Source organism: Podarcis bocagei, assembly GCF_964188305.1.
Source record: "Podarcis bocagei genome assembly, chromosome: 5".
Classification (NCBI taxonomy): Eukaryota; Metazoa; Chordata; class Lepidosauria; order Squamata; family Lacertidae; genus Podarcis; species Podarcis bocagei.
The window spans coordinates 95,460,408-95,481,122 of NC_138129.1; the positions used below are offsets into that span (position 1 = coordinate 95,460,408).

Sequence of the window (20,715 nt, forward strand, 5' to 3'; positions counted from 1 at the left end):
TCTGAATTACTTTTATTATTATAATCACTGACAAGGCTGCCATTCACATTTTGCCCAGTAGATGGAAGCATATGCTTTTGCACATAGGAAAATGCAGCAGCAATGTTCAGTTCAGAAAATTTCTTGAAGTAACAAAAACGTATTAATTCCACTGGCCAATTCTAGTGTAATGAAGGGCAGGTTATACAGGGTAGTACTTGAAATCTGCCTTGCTGGGGTGGCGGCCGGGGAGTCTTGAGCCACCCTGGGACTCTGAAGACAGATTGATTGTGACAGAAGCTTGCACTTTGTAGAGTCTACTTCAGATGTAGACCAATATTTTACAAGTATTAAGAAAAAAATATGTGTAAATGCCAAAGCTGGCCTAGCCTATCCCAGCTTTTCCATCGCTTAACACATGGTTCTGAATAACCTCAAAACTCTACATAAAGAACTCTAACCTCTAAACTCTCTATATTTCAGGCCCAAGCTTAGTGCTCTAAGTCTGGATGCATCAAGGTCTCTCTTCTGGAAAGACACTTGTTTTTAAAGACATGTAGGCAAATTCAGTGTCTCAGCTTTGATGAACAAAGGCTAAAGATTGATGAGTGAACAAAGACAGTGAAATGTTGCTGACATCTGAAGAGGTTCTGCACAAGAAGTGGCGTAGCGTCGGTTGCTGATGCCCGGGGTGGGCAGCGGAGAATTTAAAACTAGATATTTGAAGACAGACTGGAATTAAACCTGCTCTAATCAGATCTGCTACCGCCACAAGGCCCAAGCTACTACAATATAAAGCTTATAAAACAGACTAGTTCCTGACATGTAAAATAAAATTCAGGTTCCACAGAACCTTCATCAGGTAGGTGGAAGAATTAGCTAGTTCTCCATTACACAGTGAGATAATCTGTATTCACAGCCAAGCTTGTTCTGCATATAGTTGAAAATCACTTTACTAATGTGTCTAAAGAAAGAACACTTTAGCTGTACTAACATTTGACTTGCCCAGAGGCTCTTCCACAATATTTAACCCCTGAGATGTTCATTTTCCTCTGTCAAATAAATTTATTGCCCACCAATCTTACATTCATAATAGCAAATCATGCCTCCTAGCAACCTCTCAACACTAGCAAGGCCTTTGAAGAGAAAGCTTATTAATCTAGTTGCAAGCATGCACACAAAATCTCTAAAGAATAATTCTAGCCATGAATAAGGAGAGACAAATTCTGCCTAATTCAGTTTCTCTCTGTTCATCATCTTCACAGTCTTTAATTCAGTTCCTCACATTTCCGCATCAGTTTGCATTTTTTTAAAGGCCCTTGTAAAAACGTGTCAGCACTTTAGCAAACATTTCACCTAATACACACATTTTCGCAAGCAATTTTCCCCAACGTAAAACATCTGTGTTATTTGTCTGTGTGTATGCATATGCATACTTTCCCTTAATATACGTATTTTTGGACACCTTTACTGAGTTGGGGAATGAAAATTTTGGACAAGCGCAAGTATTGAAGGATCAGTGGTGGTCTTTTTATCGGTTTTATACCTCTAAGTTCTGTGTGAATCGCAGCTCTCTCATTCACTCATTCAATTTTCTGCCGTGCTTATGCACTGTTCCACATTTCTGGCACTACTTAGGAACGTAAGATCCCATCTACTCCAACATCCTGTTCTCAGTGTGGCTAACCAGATACTTACAGGAAGCCCCAAAGCACAACAGCACTCTCCCCATGTATTCCCCTATATCACCTCCAATACGGGAGGTAGCACATACCGTATTTTTCGCCCCATAGGACGCACTTTTCCCCCTCCAAAAATGAAGGGGAAATGTGTGTGCGTCCTATGGGGCGAATGCAGGCTTTCGCTGAAGCCTGGAGTGCGCACTGACCCCTCTCGCTCTCCAGGCTTCAGGAAGCTATCCGCAAGCCTGTATTTTTGGTTTTTATGGAAGCCGCCCAGAGTGGCTGGGGAGGCCCAGCCAGATGGGCGGGGTATAAATAATAAATTATTATTATTAATTATTGCAAGCCCGGCGGGAGTTCCCGCGGGCTCACAAGGCTTGCGGGCAGCAGCCTGCAGCCCCGGCAAGTGTCCGCAAGCCTTGCGCGCCTGGCAGGAGGTCCCGCCGAGCGCGCAAGGCTTGGGGCGGTAGCCTGTCGCCCGAAGCACGGGGAACCCTCCGGAGGGCTCCCCCTGCTTCGGGCGAGTGTTTGCAAGCCTTGCGCGCCCGGCAGGAGGTCCCACCAAGCGCGCGAGGCTTGGGGCGGCAGCCTGTCGCCCGAAGCACGGGGAGCCCTCCGGAGGGTGCCCCGTGCTTCGGGCAGGTGTGCGCAAGGCTTGGGGCGGCAGCCGCGGCGGGGAATAAATTTTTTTTATTCATTTCCCCCCCCAAAAAAAACGAGGTGCATCCTATGGGCCGGTGCGCCCTATAGGACGAAAAATACGGTAGTTATCATAAGCAGTAGTCATTGATAACCTTGTCCTCCATGATTTTGTCAAATCCTGTTTTAGAGCAACCCAAGCCGTAGGCCATCATTCCATCCTGTAGTAGCAATTCCCATAATTTGCCTGGTGAATATTTGCCATTTTACCACGCGGCTGCAGCTATTGAGCTACAAGAGGATTCCTCGTACCCTATACAAAAAACTCCAGGTTTTTTTTTTTTGTTTAAGTATTCCAAACGTGTTTACAGTATTCCCCCAACCTCCCAGAGCACTGCAATTACCGTACTTTTCCGTGAGTAAGACGAGGGTTTTTTTTACTCTAAAATAATGTCCAAAAACGTACCTCAGCTTATACATGGATAGTGAATGGGTTGGTGATTGGTTTGTGAAGCAAACACTGTTGTGGATTGGCTGTCGTGATTGGCGGCTGCCAATGATTGCGATTGTCAGCAGACAGCTTTTCTCAGTTGGGTAAGAGATTTTTTGCTGGGAAAGGCTCTGTTGGCAATTGGCTATCGCTGTGGCAAGTGAGCAATTTTTAGCAATTCCCCCCACCAGCTGTAAAACTCTGGTCAATTCTCTGCAAAAAAAGCTCAACAACTCTCTCTGAGCCATCTCCCCGCCCCCATTTTCTTAAATTTGAGTCCCCCAAAATAGGGAGAGTCTTATACATGGGGACATCTAATAGACAGAAAAGTACGGTATTCTCTGTGCTCTGACGCTGTATTACTGAGATCTTATCAGAGCATCACCTAGAACTAGAAAATAAGAATAAAAAATTCTGGCAGGAGCAATAGCTTGGTATACGGCCAAGTCAAACAGAGCAAACCCACTAAAATGGGTAGACTTAATTTAGTCAGCAGTAACTTAAACCCACAGATTTCAGTGGGTCTTACTTAGGGAGTGGTAAGTCAGTCATACCAACCATAGTATAAAAAAAAGAGGGGGGGGAGTAAAAATAGGTTTGTTCTAAAGGCAGCCTCAAAGTAAGATCAAATCATTTTCAGAAATTGATACTAAAAAGGGCAAGTCCCTGTGAGGAAGGCATGGCAGAGAACTCTATTAACATCTTGCGCTGCATTAGCAGCCAAGCTAATTCAAAGAAGCAAGTTTTTCTGCCTCCCCATCCCCAGGCCATAATTCTCTTCCACAGCAGCTGAACTGGTCTGTACCCTCTGGTAGTTGAATTATTGACTTGGGCAAATTATAATTTATGCTAAGATTTCACTAGAAATAAAGGAACCAGGAAGCTCGCAAAACACACACACAATGAAAAGCACACAGCTTTCCTCGCCTCTTGGTCTCACCTCTTGAATTGTTTGCCCACAACGCTATCACTACCCCTGCTCCCCAACCTCCTTTCCTGGGGTTCTGCCTGCCACCTTTCTTCCCTATTGTTTCTCCTTATTAGTATTCAGGTGATGTAGCGGAAAGATGTTGCTCTAGGCAGGCAATTATATCTCAATCTCCACTAGCGAATCCTACCAGTCCTCTTCAGTGCTGTTTGGAAGGCTGGAAAATCAGGGCATTGGTATTCCAACCAGAGCCCCCAAGCACCATGTGCCTGCTTCATTTGCAAAAAGGGTACATGTTGTGTGTGTGCTTATGATGATGTCTGTGTGTATTTGGAAACAACAAACCCTTAAATAAAAAGAAGCGGCAAGAAGCGCAGGTGATAACGAGTTAGGAAAAGCTGTTCTGCTTTAGACCCGCCACTCATTAGCAGTTCAGATTATTAGAAGATGGATTTTTTAAAAACCTTTATTGCCTATTTCAAATAAGTAGTTGCTTCATTTTATTTTTCAAAGCAATAGACAATTCATCATAATCCACCCTTGTTATCGTTTCAATTTTATTAAGCTAATTCTAGTTAAGATCTGGGGGTTTAGTTAAACCACTCTACAAAACATGTATATGCATGTTTTAAAGGACTTATTGCATAAATAATGGCCACAATGAGCATATGTACCAATTTGTTTCCTGGTGTGGGTTTTTTTTTGCATGTGCATTCTAATGACTTTGTTTATTCTTTATTCCATTTATTGTAGAATGACAATATATTATTTTGCGTTAAGTACTTGGTTTTTCTGGCATCTGTACAACACAGGAAGACGACTGGGCTCATTTGGCGCAGAATCTCAAGTTCTCTGTTTTAAAAATAACTACATCTCAAAAGTGTAAAAAGCGTTGAGGTCTGCCTCAACACATCTTTTCCCATAAGACAATCCTTATGCGGAGAAAAAAATGTCTCCACCATACACTTGGAAGGTGACGTGCTCAGAAGCCTCTAATTTCTGTCATACTTTAAGAAGTGACTGTACATGTTTGTTTGTTTTCTGATAGTATTTCTGTGTCAATCAAAGTCACAGACAGGCAAAACACAAGCACTGGCCTGCAAAGCCTGCAGGTTTATATCAGTGATATATTACCACGCACACTTCATGGTGAACTAATCTTTCGTAATAAACACCTGTCATGTCCTTTGTGAACTTATAGCCTTACTGTGTCTCACTCACTCATTTTTCTGCCATCACATAAACAAGTCACACATTTGACTAATGTGCTCAGAATATTGCGTTGAAATGAAAAAATAATACAAATTTGCATCCTTTTCTAATGTGGATTGATAAGTTCTTGAAGTAACTGCCAGGCAATATGGAAGGCAGAAAGCAGAATAGCTTCCTTCCGATACATTCCCTTTTTTATGCATTGTGAAAACAGCCGCTCCTTAAAATAGAAACATTTCCGCCGTACAAACTGTTAACATTACATTTGCTTTGAATGAATTTACTTTATTTACTCTCTCGATTTATCTTAGAGAAGGCAAACAATATATTCTGTTCAATGCAGCTTGAGGGGAAAGGGGCAGAAAATCAATGCCCTGTGTTATTGAAGAACTGGCACAGAGCACAATAGCATGTGATAAGTATTCTGGGAGGGTCAGTCGCTGCAGGTAGTTGCGGTTTCTGCTGATTGTTAAAGCCATGATAATAGGACCAGGAAATCTGAGGGGTTATCAGAAAGCTGCCTTAATCTTCAGATAAGTACTACAGTAAGATACAGGCCTTCTGACTGAACATGAATCATATTGTTCCACCTACTAAGTCAGAACAGTTTCATTCATCCCAAGCTACATTCATTTCAGCTTTAGCCTAGGCTATCAATTGCTCAGATGAGAAGCTAAACAGAGTATAGTTAAAGGACCACGAAGCCCCACGCTGAACTCCCTGTCTTGCATTCACTTTCACCTTCCCTTGTAAGGGTACAGAAGCAGTTCTGCCAGCACCCTTATCACATCCTGCTAATTTTAGGCAGTCATGTGGGATGCAAAGCACCAGCCCTACCACTAGGCAAGAGTGAAGCAGCAGATACTAAGGGGCAAAGCGCAATGGGGAGGTGCTGAGAGAATAGAGCTACGTGTACCAAGCACCCTGCCCTTGGCTAACCTCTCAGGTGTAGCAGAGGACACTGCCTTGTTTACAAGTGCTGAAGAAAGATCCGACTGCTAGTCCGACTGACTTCTGTGCACAGAACATGGAAAAGCACCACCTCATCCTTTTGTCTCAGGCAGCAAAAGATCTTGGGCTCACTCCTGAGAAGGAAGGATCATTTAATACTTGTTATACAGTGGATACTGTATAACGTGGGTGGTGCTGTGGGTTAAACCACAGAGCCTAGGACTTGCCGATCAGAAGGTTGGCAGTTCGAATCCCTGCGACGGGGTGAGCTCCCATTGCTCGGTCCCAGCTCCTGCCAACCTAGCAGTTCAAAAGCAAGTCAAAGTGCAAGTAGATAAATAGGTACCGCTCCGGCAGGAAGGTAAACGCCGTTTCCATGCGCTGCTCTGGTTCGCCAGAAGCGGCTTAGTCATGCTGGCCACATGACCCTGAAGCTGTACGCCGGCTCCCTTGGCCAATAAAGCGAGATGAGCGCTGCAACCCCAGAGTCAGCCACGACTGGACCTAATGGTCAGGGGTCCCTTTACCTTTTTATACAGTGGTACCTCGGTTTATGAACTTAATCCATTCCGGAAGTCCATTCTTAAACCGAAACTGTTCTTAAACAGAGGCGCACTGTCCCTAATGAGGCCTCCCGTCGCCGGTGCCCTTCCACCGTTCGGATTCCGTTCTTAGACCAAGGTAAAGTTCTCAAACCAAGACACTATTTCTGGTTTTGCGGAGTTTGTAAACCAAATCGTTCTTAAACCGGACTGTTCTTAAACCGAGGTATCACTGTACTTGCAGCTTGCCCTGCCTTGCAAGGAAGCTTACATATGGTTTACCTGGCTAGAGCAAGACCTGCTTAGGTTTAAGAGTAGAAGAGTACCTTCAGGCCATTAGTTTCCGTTGCCTGCTAGAAACATTTTATTTTAGACAAGCCTACCTAGGATGTTGGGACGCAGGTGGCGCTGTGGGTTAAACCACAGAGCCTAGGGCTTGCCGATCAGAAGGTCGGCAGTTCGAATCCCTGCGACGGGGTGAGCTCCCATTGCTCGGTCCCTGCTCCTGCCAACCTAGCAGTTCAAAAGCACGTCAAAGTGCAAGTAGATAAATAGGTACCGCTCTGGCGGGAAGGTAAACGGCATTTCCGTGCGCTGCTCTGGTTCGCCAGAAGCGGCTTAGCCATGCTGGCCACATGACCCAGAAGCTGTACGCCGGTTCCCTCGGCCAATAAAGCGAGATGAGCGCCGCAACGCCAGAGTCAGTCACGACTGGACCTAATGGTCAGGGGTCCCTTTACCTTTACCTAGGATGTTTAGAAAACGGATGCAAGTTTTAATCTGTTTTTAGTCTATTGTTATTTTAACTTTTTGAAAGTTTTAAATTATTGTTGTTTTGATAATTTTATTAACTTTTTTTGTAACCAGCTTTGAGGTTTTTTTTATTTTTTTTACAATCAAGCGGTGTATAATTTTTAATAAAATATCATGATCTCTGGTTCAGATGCAATATGAAGCTAATTTTTTCTCATTTGCCTGGAAAAGTGGGAGCAATGAAGATAGCATGTTTCATCACCATGCTGAATCCTTAAAAACTACAATAAGCCAAATAGTCAGGCTCATTCTTTACATGCAAATGTGGCCTTTGAGAAAGTCTTCTAACCCACAACTCCCAAAAAATAAGAGGGGGAAGGCTTGGCAGCCATGGACCTATGTCTTCAGTCAGAACTACTGCTTCCTCAAAGAAGTCTGAGCAACAGCCAATCTCATCTTCCCTGAAAGCACTAAACCTTGCAGGAGCAGCAATGATGGAGGAAGCATGCACTCTAACCTGGCTTGCAAGACTCTTGGAGCCTCGGCATGCGTATTAAATATTTTCCTAAGCTTCCTGAGTCAGCAGGAGAGCAGGCAATCTGTTGATCCTTGTGTGCATAAGATTTCATGGTGAAGGGCCTTTGGGATCTTCAACCTTTCTCTTAGTGTGCTTGCTCACTCTTTACATGGTTTTCTGTCTGTGTGCCACTTCCTCACTCCATATGTGTGTACTCCAGAGAGCTTATTATTATTATTATTATTATTATTATTATTATTATTATCATCATCATCATCATCATCATCATCATCATCATCATAGTATTCGCTCATGCTCTGCCATTTTCCTCTTCCCATCCCCAGCTTCTGCCTAATCCAGGCATAGGCAAACTCGGCCCTCCAGATGTTTTTGGCCTACAACTCCCATGGTCCCTAGCTAACAGGACCAGGGGTCAGGGATGATGGGAATTGTAGTCCCAAAAACATATGGAGGGCCAAGTTTGCCTATGCCTGGCCTAATCTTTTCCTTCCTGTTCAGCAGCTCTAGGTTGTTTTGAAGCAGCAGCCACTCAGCCTCTTGTGAAATTCTGAATGATTGAGGCTTCAGTAGCTGTCCCACTCCTCTGTGCCCCACATTCATGTAAACTGCACATGTATCCAACCTCCTAGCAGAGTGTACAGTGGTACCTCGGGTTACAGACGCTTCAGGTTACAGTTGCTTCAGGTTACAGAGGCTTCAGGTTACACTCTGCTAACCCAGAAATAGTACCTCAGGTTAAGAACTTTGCTTCAGGATGAGAACACAAATCGTGTAGCAGCGGCGTGGCGGCAGCGGGAGGCCCCATTAGCTACAGTGGTGCTTCAGGTTAAGAACAGTTTCAGGTTAAGAACGGACCTCCAGAACGAATTAAGTTCTTAACCCGAGGTACCACTGTACTTTAAAATTAATGAACGGAAGGGGGAGGAAATGGATTTTCCTAAGTTAGCCTTTTTCACAAGAAGGACAAATTCTCAATAATTATAAGCTGCTGCTGCTCCCCCCACCCCCAATATGATGATGAACAGGCACTCTGCTAGGAATGTAACAGTTACGTAGGTATCACATGTTTAAGCTAATTTACTAAAAGTCCTGTAGAAAAGAAAATGAAACATTTAATTTAAGCCATTATTTTAAGACGGGATTTGTGTCTGCACATCCAGCAGTTCTAAGCTCTCTGAAAATAATTTACTACGTTCAGTAAGTGGCTTTAAGGTTTTTTTTCCCTTCCCCAATGTGTTTGATAAGGATTAGGCCTTTCCCCTCCTGAATTCCTAAGAACTGGAAACTCAGCACATTGGTCTTTCTGTTCACACCTTGTTCACATGTCCTGTCAAGTCTTCACAGGGTCCATTGGCAGACCCTATTAAGCAACATAAACAGCATTTATCAGACTTTGCTGCCTTTGCAGGTATTAAAATTCAGCTGTCCTGAGTTATAAGGCCGCTGAAAATAATTTCATTGCAAGGAGGCAGAAATTACGCCTCGCTCCATCGGGCATCTGTCATAATTAAGTACTCAATTAGTAAGCTTTTGGTATTCAAAAGAGATTCACACAGTCATGTTATCATGTGATTATTTTCAATTAACTGGCTACCTGAATTTCTTCCATTTTTGTTGCCTTTCTATCACACACAGACAGGGCCTTTAAATGGAGGAACATGACCTCCGCAAAGTTTAACCATCATGTGAATAGGTTGTAAGATATATTAAAACCATTACTTCTTCCGTGCTATCCCTCAACCATCAGAATTTGGTGGAGCATGTCAACCGAACCTTTAGTTTGGTGGTGCTTATTTTGGTCCAAAATGAGTCATCTATCACCCATTACTTGATTGTGGATGAGGGGGCTGGCTTGGCAAGCATCACCGAGACCTGGATCAAGTGGGAGGCACTGTTTTGACTCAGCTCTACCTACCTGGGTACTCAAGCAAGCACCAGTCCAGAGCAGTAGAGGTTTAGCAGAGCTCTTCCAAGTAGTGAGAAAACTAGTAACTTCAGGCCAGAAGGAGGGTTCATTTTGAACCATCAGTAGTAGCCTGCCATGACAAGCTTGCAAGGTACTTCAATCACCCAAATATGAAGGGATTTGAAACTATTGTTAGGATTCATCCTGACATATTCCGTGCAATGTCTGTTCTTGTTTCAATTGTAGCCTAATCATATGGACAAGCTATTGAAGGGGCCCAGCTGATCACCAAACTTCTTGTCCCTTGCCCACCAGGCTCACAGAAGCATGCCAGAGAAGGTTAACTGGAGGAGTTCATGCCTCAATGCAGGTGGGGAAGGTATTCCCCCCCCCCGCCCTGTAAAAGAGGCAGTGGTTCGCCTTCTCCTTAAGAAGGCCTCCCTGGACCAGGAATTGTTGAAGAACTATTATGCAACTGTTAATATTTCCGCCTTAGGCAAGGTGTTCAAGAGAGTGGTCACAGTTCAACTACAGGCATGCTCAGAATAAGTGAATTATCTGGTCCTTTTTCTACATGGTCTCAGCCTTGGTTGACCTGGCTGATGAACTTTGCACTGGAAGAGGGACAGTGAGGAGTGCTATTCTGTTGACCTCTCCCAGTGGCTTTGGATACTATGGACCCGGATTGGCTCTGTGGGTTGAGAGTTGGAGGTACTGCAGTGGTTTTCCTACTGCCTTCCAGGCCTCGGTCCAGTATACCTGAAGGAGCGTCTCCACCCCCATCAGTCTGCCCGGACGCTGAGGTCCAGCGCCGAGGGCCTTCTGGCGGTTCCCTCACTGCGAGAAGCAAAGCTACAGGGAACCAGGCAGAGGGCCTTCTCGGTAGTGGCGCCCGCCCTGTGGAACGCCCTTCCAGCAGATGTCAAAGCGATAAACAACTATCTGACATTCAGGAGACATCTTAAGGCAGCCCTGTTCAGGGAAGTTTTTAACGTGTGACATTTTACTGTATTTCTGGTTTTTATGGAAGCCGCCCAGAGTGGCTGGGGAGGCCCAGCCAGATGGGCGGGGTATAAATAATAAATTATTATTACTATTATTATTATTATTATTATTATTATTATTATTATTATTATTATTATTATTATTATTATAGTGCGCAATGGGAAACGATTACTTTGCACCAGGAAAGTTAATTTGTGGTGTCCCGAGGCGAATACTGCCCCTCCATGCTGTTCCAATGTCTATATGAAACCATCAGGGGATGTGATCAGGGATTTTGGAGTGATGTATCGCTAAGCTGACGACACACAGCTCTATGTCTCCATACCATCTGAACCAGGAGAGGCTTTGCAGGTGCTAGACTGCTTCTTCAAGGTTTCAGTGGGCTGGGTGTGGGCTAGTAAAGTGAAATTGAATCCAAACAAGATGGAGGTGCTACGTGTCACAAGTTTTCAGGTCTGGGAAGTGAGTACATAACCAATTCCAGATGGGATGCCATTTACTTGGAGAGCTCAGGTTCATAGCATGGGGAGCTTCTTGATTCAGCAGTTGCTTGAGGCACACATGTCTTCATTGGTTAGGAGTGCCTATTTCTGGCTTCCCATAGTTCACCAACTATGGCTGTTACTGAATAGATTGGCTTCAGTGACCCACACCTAGTACAATTGTGCTGTGCTCTATATGGGGCTCCCCTTGAAGACTGTTTGGAAGCTTCAAGTGGTACAGAATGCAGTAGCCAGGGTGCTGATGGGCACTAATGGCTGGGCACACTGGCTGCCGGTATGAGTATGTATGTATGTATGTATGTATGTATGTATGTATTTAATGGCCCATAATTCTCCCAGGGCAGGACCCAAGGCAGCCCACAGCAAAAATAAAAAAGATACAACTAAAAACACACAATAAATATTTTAAAAACTTTAAAAGCTTTTTATCTTTTAACTTTTTATGTTTTGAAGTGTGGCTGTGAGGTTTTTTTTAAATAAACTATCAAGTGGTATATAAATTTTACAAAATAAACAACATGTACTAATCTTCTTGAATGTGATTGTATTGGGCAAATCTTTCATAAGCTGCTCTGAGAGCCTCCTGAGGCTATAAAGCGGAATATAAACATTCTGAATAAATATCAGACAGATCTCACAGGCGGAAAAAATGGGTGCCTTAAAAAAATTATTGGCTTGTAAGTAATTGGTTTGGATTCACTGTTGACTTGTGTGCACTAAGGGAGTGTCTCAGAAGAAATCGAATACTCCTCTGGCCCTGTGTATTATTGAGTAAATAACATGTGGGCAAATTATTTTTTCATTCAGGAACCCTGACAAGCTCCTGAGAGTCCCAGGTTCCTTCAGAACAGTTTGAAGGCCATTGCTTTCGAGGGTGCTAGTTTCCAAAGCACTGTTTGATTCTTCCAGTTAAGTTTGTATAATCATTCGTAATTATTATAATAGATAAGGGTGTTAAGAAAAGGCCACACAATTTAAGAGATGAAAAAGGTAATTCACTTATAGATGTTGTAATAGCTAACTTAATCAAGCTGTTTGGTTAAGAGATTCTCCCCATCTTAATTACTGTTGGTTGCTGGAACCCATTTAATGAAAAAAATAGATGGTTATGCAACAGCCTGAAATAGATCTGGGATGATTTAGTATATTTTCAAGTTGCTGACATCTCACTTCTATTGTTTAGATCTTTTTAAAAATGTATCAAAGTGAAGGCAGTGGCTCAAATTTTCAATTTGACTGGTTCTGGAAGAAGCAGCTCATCTGTGCTTTAAAATAATTCAGAATTATTTGGCAATAGATTATGGGGGGAAGCACCCACAAAACAATGAAAGACCCATTTTCTCATCCACACACATGCAGGACAGTGGCTTGTATTCAAAGTACAGTGGTGCCTCGCAAGACGAAAAGAATCCGTTCTGTGATTCTCTTCGTCTAGCGGTTTTTTCGTTTTGCGAAGCAAGCCCATTGACGGATTAGCGGATTAGCGCTATTAGCGGTTTATCGGATCAGCTGATAAGCGGCTTAGCGGCTTAGAAAAAGGGGGGGAGGAAAAAAACCCCACAGGAACTCGCAAGACATTTTCGTCTTGCGAAGCAAGCCCATAGGAAATTCGTTTTGCGAAGCTCCTCCAAAACGGAAAACTCTTTCGTCTAGCGAGTTTTCCGTCTTGCGAGGCATTCGTCTTGCGGGGCACCACTGTAAGGTGGCCCATCAATGCAAAGGCTTTCTGCTTCTACAATGGGATTTCAACCCCCTCTTCCCCCTGGCCCTAAATCTGTTCTAGATGTTACTTCAACCCTCTGGAGCAGATATGGGAAGCGTGCAGGGGTGTGGGGGGGGGGGGAAGAGGGGAAGTCCCACTGTGCAAATGGAAGTTCTTGTGCAGACCAAACAAGGCAGTTGATTATCACCCAGTCAGTCAAACTTTCCCCCGCAGCCATATAGAGTAGACTTTGCTTCAAAAAATGTAAAAGGGAGCTATCCAGAATGCATACATGCCTTATTATTTATTTCAGAAGATAATCAACATATGCAGAAGGAAGTACAAAGCCAGTATAAAGTAGAAGCGATAGTAGAAATTTGTCCTCTTATATTAAATGTAGTAATTATCTGCAGATGACAATTTAGCAACACATGTTACTAAGTCAGAAACTAGTACAGTCGTACCTTGTTTCTCGAACAGAATGATTTCCGGGAGTCTGTTCAACCCCCAGAACCGTTCGAAAACCAAGGCACAACTTCCAATTGGGAGCATCCTGCAGCCAATCGGAAGCTGCGCCAAATGTCCAGCTTCCAAAAATCGTTCAAAAACCTGAACACTCACTTCCATGTTTCGATCATTCGGGAGCCAATTTGTTCGGGAGCCAAGGTGTTTGAGATCCAAGGTACTTGAGATACATAGACTTGGCGCGGTGGGAGGTAAAATGAATGATTTGTGTGGTTTCAGTTTGGTCAAATAAATGGTTTAGACTTTGAAGCTGGATGGGAAATTTACAAGATAAATTTCTGTCTGACTTTAGGATTTCTAGTACTGCATATGTGCTTCCCTCTCTGCTTTCCTTCTCTTAGAAAGCTTCTGAAAAACTATTGAAAAAATCAGAATAATTGAGGCTCCTGTGTAATGTTCCGCAGCTCAGGATATTGGGGAATACAAACAAAACAACAACATCTAGTAGGATACCATCCCTACAAGTAATGGTTTAAGAGGAATTCATATCCATTGACATGTTTTAGTTACAAGGCTGAATGAGAAGAGAGCACACTACAACCTTGGCTGTTGATTTTGAAGGGTAAATGTTTTACCAGAAGCAACAAGTTTCAAGAAAAGAACTGCTAATATCCTACACAAAGAATTATCTCCCCTTGCACTCATATGGGTAAAACTTTCCAGTATCCCAGGCTAAACGCATGATATGCAGCAAGTCCTACTGATTGCAGTCACAATTACACGCATAAATGTGCTTGGATGGCTGCCATAGATAATGCAGCTTAAGTGCTTGATGTGGCTGTTCAAAACTCTGTCCCAAAGGAGTCTAGCTAATCTATATAAATATGCGCGTGAGAATCAGACTCTGGGAAACAGCCAGAAATTTCCTTGACTGCAACAATCAATGAAGGAAAACAATTCCACCAGAACAGCTGTAACATGTTCAGCGGCTCCTACACAAAGAGATGATGGCAGCCAACAGCAACCTGACCTTCCATAAAGAGGATTATTGGTTTCTAGGCTGGTGGCTGGGAGCCCCCCTCCCCCTTCTCCCTGAAGCTAGCAACTGCATATAAGAGCGTAAGGGGGTGGGAGGCCTTTGAAAAAATAATGAACATACTTCTGTCACCATGGCAACCATTACATGCCTGTTCTTTTGCACAATTCGAGCAGTAAGCAACAAGGTCCCCTCCCCGGGTTTTCATACTAACGCCCTTTTAGAAGCACATCCATTCTTAATGGCAAAGGGCTGACTTCCCAATTTCACATCACCTTCCATTTCTCCCTATTATACCACACTGATGACCTGGGGTGCTTCCCTCTATCGGTACTACCCTGGCATTTTACTAGCAGCTCTGAACTAGGCTATTGCTCTTGTTGTTTATTCGTTTAGTCGTGTCCGACTCTTCGTGACCCCCTGGACCAGAGCACGCCAGGCACTCTTGTCTTCCACTGCCTCCCACAGTTTGGTCAAACTCATGCTGGTAGCTTCGAGAACACTATCCAACCATCTCGTCCTCTGTTGTCCCCTTCTCCTTGTGCCCTCCATCTTTCCCAACATCAGGGTCTTTTCCAGGGAGTCTTCTCTTCTCATGAGGTGGCCAAAGTATTGGAGCCTCAGCTTCAGGATCTGTCCTTCCAGTGAGCACTCAGGGCTGATTTCATTAAGAATGGGGAGGTTTGATCTTCTTGCAGTCCATGGGACTCTCAAGAGTCTCCTCCAGCGCCATAATTCAAAAGCATAAATTCTTCAACTAGGCTATTAGTTTCTGGCTAATCAGGCTAAAGAAACACAGAGATGAACGCAGCTCGAAAGGCACACGTTATAATGGAGCTTTCAATTATAATAAAATAAGCTAAAGATGCTCTATTATTGGAATGATTCCTCTTAATCAGATCTCCCAACTTATGAGACTACTTGAGGGAAATGTGTTTTGTTTTTGAGTCCTGATATGTTTTGACCCCCTGAAGACAGGTCTATCTATACTTAAGGAATCCAACTTTGAAGCCTAAAGTCAAGAGTGGCAGTCAATATGACCAAAAACATATCCTTATCAGCATAACTAAGCTGTTCAAGTTGCAGCTTAACCAATTTTGATGAAATTTATTTCAGGCAAATATTAGACCTAACATTTATCCCAAAGCTTTTGAGAAGCCTAAGTTGGAAATCTATGAAATGGCAGCCAACTGAATATTTTTTCAGGCAGCAATGCAAAATCTGTACAAAAATACATTGTGAGACTGTGTCAGTCACAGAATATTAAATGCCACATAGTTCTGCACATCTGTCCTGCTTCTAGTCAGCTTAGCTTGGGCATTTTTCTCTGCAGGAAAACCTCCTGTTTTGACTTCTTGACCACTCTTGTTGTGGTCGTTTTGTTAGTTTTTTTGCTTCTTTACCTACTTGATTGTCTTGTCGTTCCCGCCCCCTTTCCTTCCTCTGTTGAAATAAATAATTATCTGAGTGCACACCCCAAAGAAATGTGCTGTGCACATGTATGAGTAGAAAGGACTGGGGGTTTTTTATTCTTAACTCCATAACCAAGGTTCTAGTGCTAAAGCCAAAACTCCCCCTTCCCCAGACAAGCCCTCCAGAAGAAGACAGCACTGGTGCTGCAAATAGGAGTTTGGGACTGTCAGAGGGCAGAAATAATAAAAATAAAAGTGTGTATTGTTGTGCTTGGTGTGTGTGTGTTTTATGTGTGTGGTAGGAGCCACCCCCTGCCTTAGGTGGCACAATTTGTTGTGCTGAACCTGAAGAGGAGGAGGAGATTTAGAAGCTTACTGGAGGGCTATTTTAAAAAGTTGAGATTCTGCAGCTCAAATTCTGCTTTTGTTGTACCTACAAGCATGCAGATTACTCAAAACATGCACTTTTGCCTACATGTGTGGATAAATCAGCATGTGTTTTAAAGGCAGTCTGAAATCTCTTGACTCATATGGGAGTTGAGGGGAAAAGAACAAAGACATGCACTGTGACTGCCTAAAGCACAAGGAAGAAAAAGCCTTATTCTTCTGCAAGAACAGCAAAAGCAAATCACTGTGGTTTCCACGGAGATGTGGAAACATGTTGGTTCAGATACCTCAATCTGCAGATTAATGGCTTGGAAGCAATTGCCCATCATTCTGAGTAAAAATTACACCTGGAAGTCAAAAGGCACTGGGAACATTTCTCAACACTCGTACGATTATGGTCACTTTTCAGTTTTATCCAGCACTGTTAACGCCCATCCTAAAAAGGTGGTTAATTACAAAACATAGTCTTGAACCATTGTTAATTTTTTTTCCAATATCTAGCAGCTAAACCATTTTTGTTCACAGCAAAAACATATGAAGGGAGGGATCTTTTCCTACCTTGATAGGAAATGTTTTGCAACCATGATTTTTTACCCTCACAAATTTTCCTAAATCTAGGAAATGGCAATGATGATTTACAAGTTTCCCTGAGATGCTTAAGATGGTGTAGACTGCATAAATATAAATTCCATATAGGCTGCAATCCTAACCCTACGTTCCTGAGTGTGAATTCCATTGAATTCAACAGAATTACTTCTAGTATGATCTTAATTGTTAATGAGAAACAAATAATTCTTTTCTGGGGCCAACTTGCAGGTTTAATAGATTTAGAATTCATTTTATGATTCCCATTTTAAAGACATTTAACTGCATTTACTCATGTTCACCTGATGCTACCCTCATCTCTTCCCTCCCTTAGTTTCTCTGCTGTTTAAACTTTGATCGCAAACTTCTTGGGAGTATGGACTTATTAAGCATCTGTAAAGTAACCACAGTCTTGTACAAATAGTAATTTGGGAAGAGAGAAATTGTAGTACTCCGACTATACAGAAATAAATACAAGTGTTTTAAACGGTGGGCATGAAGAACTAACTTGAATTTATTGAGCCATGCTCAAGTTTAAACACAGTCCATAGTGAAATGTGTGGGGGGATTGAAAGGCAAGTGAACTATTTCCCCAGAAGCTATGATTGAGTCTTAACCTGTCACCCCTGAATTCTGCAACGGTTTCTCCTCTGTGTCCCATAAATATACACAGCCAACCGTTCTGAGAAAAAAGATGTTGGTATTTAAAGTAGAAGAATCCAACCAACCAGCAAAGGCTCTCAAACCAGTACCTTTATGAGTGCTGTAAAGGGCTGCAAATGTCACCATAAAGAAGGTTGTGGAGTATTTGCCAGCATTAACAAGGTGGGGAAAGGCCCGCTTGGTGTCACGGTATCGGCGCAGGCACTGGACGAATCTCAACCACGCAGGAATGCACTGGACAACTGCTCGCACTCCATAGGCATAGGTGTTGCAGATCTGACCAACTGCAAAAATAAAGACAAGCTTCTAAATGCAAGGCAAAATGCATCCTGTAGTTTCCTCTTGAAATTGTCTCATTTTACCAAAGGAAAGTAGCTTTGTGGTTCAAGCAATGGCCCAACATTATTAATCTAATGCTTCTCCATTCCAGGGATATTTCATATCAATGCCTTATCACGTGAAGTCATGGCATGGAAACTTAGCAAACAAATGAAGCAAACACACCACCAACAATTCGACCACACCACCACCCTAAACTGGACCTTAAAACCTAGCTTATCAGAAGCACGTTCCTATAAACTTTAAGTTCCTAATTAGGTGCTATAGACAAACACCATTCCCACACACCAAGTAAATATGTGTGGTTGTGGGTTTTTTTGACTGCATGCCAGATGCCTATATTTGTTATGGTTTTCCACTGAGCAAATAAGCCTAAATTTGCCTGCACATGGCCGTTAATGAAGCTCCCTTCTCATTGACATACCTGGATCTGCCAGCAATGCGTCATTGGCTGCCCACTGGAGCTCAAAGCTATAGAAACAAATCATGTATTCAAGGTCCATAAGTATCACAGCCAGACTATTAAGCTGGTCGGCCAGCCAGAAATCTGCAAAGCCCACCTTGTGGAAGGGGGCAGTGAACACCCGAAACTGCAAAAGAAAAAGAAAAAGTGTCATACACATTTAGTCACCACAAAACATAGTTTTTCTATAGAAATGATCAAATTATCCAGCATAATAGGACAGATCTGTGGCAGTGTAACTATGTAAATCCTTTGTCTTTTATATGTTCCTGATTGATAGAATCATTTGGCCATCATACAGTTTTTGGATAAATGCAGCTGTACAGTGTTGGCAATTGGTAATAAAATTGGTAATAACATCACAAATTTTTGTAAGGTGAGTGATGTAAAAAGTGAAATATTGTTGAGTATCCTGCCTACAAATATACCAAGTGTAGGAAACGTGTTCAGCATCAAGGACCACCAATAGAAATGTTTGCTGTCAGACACTTCTTCAACCATGATGGCTGGAGGGAATTTGAACTAATAGTAAAAACAGATTTTTCTCCATCTCAGTCCATTTCCCCCTCAAGGTCTGAAATCAGCTATGCGCCTCTCAAGCTAGACCATTTCATGCTCCATTTACCTTAGATTACAGCTCTTCCTGCCTGCTTAGTTGTAACAACAAAACACTAAAAGGGCAACATCAAGATTATCTAGTCTTGATGCTCAGTTGGACACAACACAAACAAGCAGGGGATACAGAATAATGCTTGCATTGTTGAAGATTCAGACATGTTCCAATCAATACCTTGTCGATTTCCTAACAAAAGACTAACACATTTGGCAAATGTGTAACCAGTAAGATCATTGTCCTTTAGATCCCCACCACATTCGAGCTAACTAGTAACAACAGTAGCACAGAACTCAACTCAGCAAGTGCAAATTTTCATGAAAAACGCCCATTTGTGTGCATGACACACTTATTGCAGACTAAGGCTGTGTACAACCAATTGTCCACATCTTCTTAAAACAGCAGATCTGTGTTTTACCACAGGATGTGTTTGATATCCAGATTTTGGCTTACATTAACTCAGAATTCCACATTATGACCAAACAGTGTAGCTTGAGCTTAATTTTAGCTAACGAACAAGGATAGTGACATAAACTCAAGAGTTCCCTGAATTCAAACTGTACAAGGAACTCCAGTTTAATACACACCAGGATCTGGGTACTAAAGCTTGAGCACAGGAAGGGCAAGGGAAACGTGTGCACCCACAGCTTCATAAGCAATCATTTATGCATCTACAGACAGTCATCTGAACATGGCTTAAGTATTAATTTGCAAAGACAAAACCAGATTAGGTTGCTTTCTTTGCGCAACTGCTTGGCAGTAAGAAATCACTGGAAAATTTACAAAGGAGCTTCTGAATGAGGCTCTATGGGAAGCTATTGGATATCTTTTGGTTCCGACACCTCTCGCAAATTCCCATGCCAAGAGCATCAGGAGCAAATGCCCTGTCCTATTCTACTGGAAACGAGATGATGCAAGAGCACGAGAGGTCTAGGAACCGCCATGCCCACAGCAGATGCGAGAAACAACAGTTGCTAAAGATCCCCCAAACCTCTAGTACACATAGAACATAGTAACATATACAAATAAGCTGAGAAATTAATTGCCACTGTTGTTACATGACCAAGGTTCAACCCTGCAGCTTCAGAACTGTGAAAACATGATAGAACGGTTCTGTTTTTATTACCAAGGCAAGAGTCTGCAAGTGCAATTTCTTAACAGTCACTACGATGTGTGACTATAGGGCCATACAAGTGCAAACAGACACTTTAAATAATTTTAAAACTATCAAAATCGCCAGCATTTTCTACTGAAGCGTTTGTACAATATTCTTCATACAAAAATCTTTAACTTCAACCTGAAACTTTGATTAGCTCATACCTGGAATTACTACTTCAGTAATGACTGCAGAACTGTTATATCACAAAAGTTTTAATTTTTACTTGCAAAAGAGAATGTTATGGTATCAGCAGTGACCGCTATTCCAAGGGTATCATGCCAACTTAACCTTTTGCTCATTTGCACATACATTTGCACACACAGTGAGACCCTCAATCATGTTTAACAAGCATTTTGTGTTGATAAGTAGGACAGGTGACTCTTGCCACACATGAACAACAGCACTGAGTCACTGCTGTTTTTACAGCGGAAAAGCAAGGTGTTATTTTATGGGTTTTGAGCATGTCTCAGCTTACCAAGAGTTTGAGCAGCCAAAAACGGGATTTGTAGTAGAAGGTTTTGGTAGGGTTTATGAGAAACAACAACATAAATCCATACAATATAAGTGGGTTTGCCTGCATAGGAACATAGGGGTGACCATATATACATGCCAGCAGACTCAGGCACCACAATGTTCCAAGAAATCCAGCAACCTAGGCAGATGAAATAAAAACACAAACAATTCATTTGTAAAACAGCAATATATTCTCAAATCTGAACTATTTGTTCTGCACTATATTTTCATAAAGGTGAAGATTCCAGAT

General features: G+C 42.5%; 1 protein-coding gene across 1 annotated transcript in view; it reads right to left on the reverse strand.

The window, feature by feature from the left end:
* The window catches only part of XPR1 (xenotropic and polytropic retrovirus receptor 1), a 103,507-nt gene that overhangs the window by 15,324 nt on the left and 67,468 nt on the right, over positions 1 to 20,715 (reverse strand). Inside the window, exons 9-11 of the mRNA XM_081194395.1 lie at positions 20,428 to 20,604; positions 18,142 to 18,307; positions 17,468 to 17,662 (exon numbers count right to left, since the gene is read on the reverse strand). Coding sequence (XP_081050521.1) covers positions 17,468 to 17,662; positions 18,142 to 18,307; positions 20,428 to 20,604 — 538 coding nt within the window. The remainder of the gene's footprint in view (positions 1 to 17,467; positions 17,663 to 18,141; positions 18,308 to 20,427; positions 20,605 to 20,715) is intronic.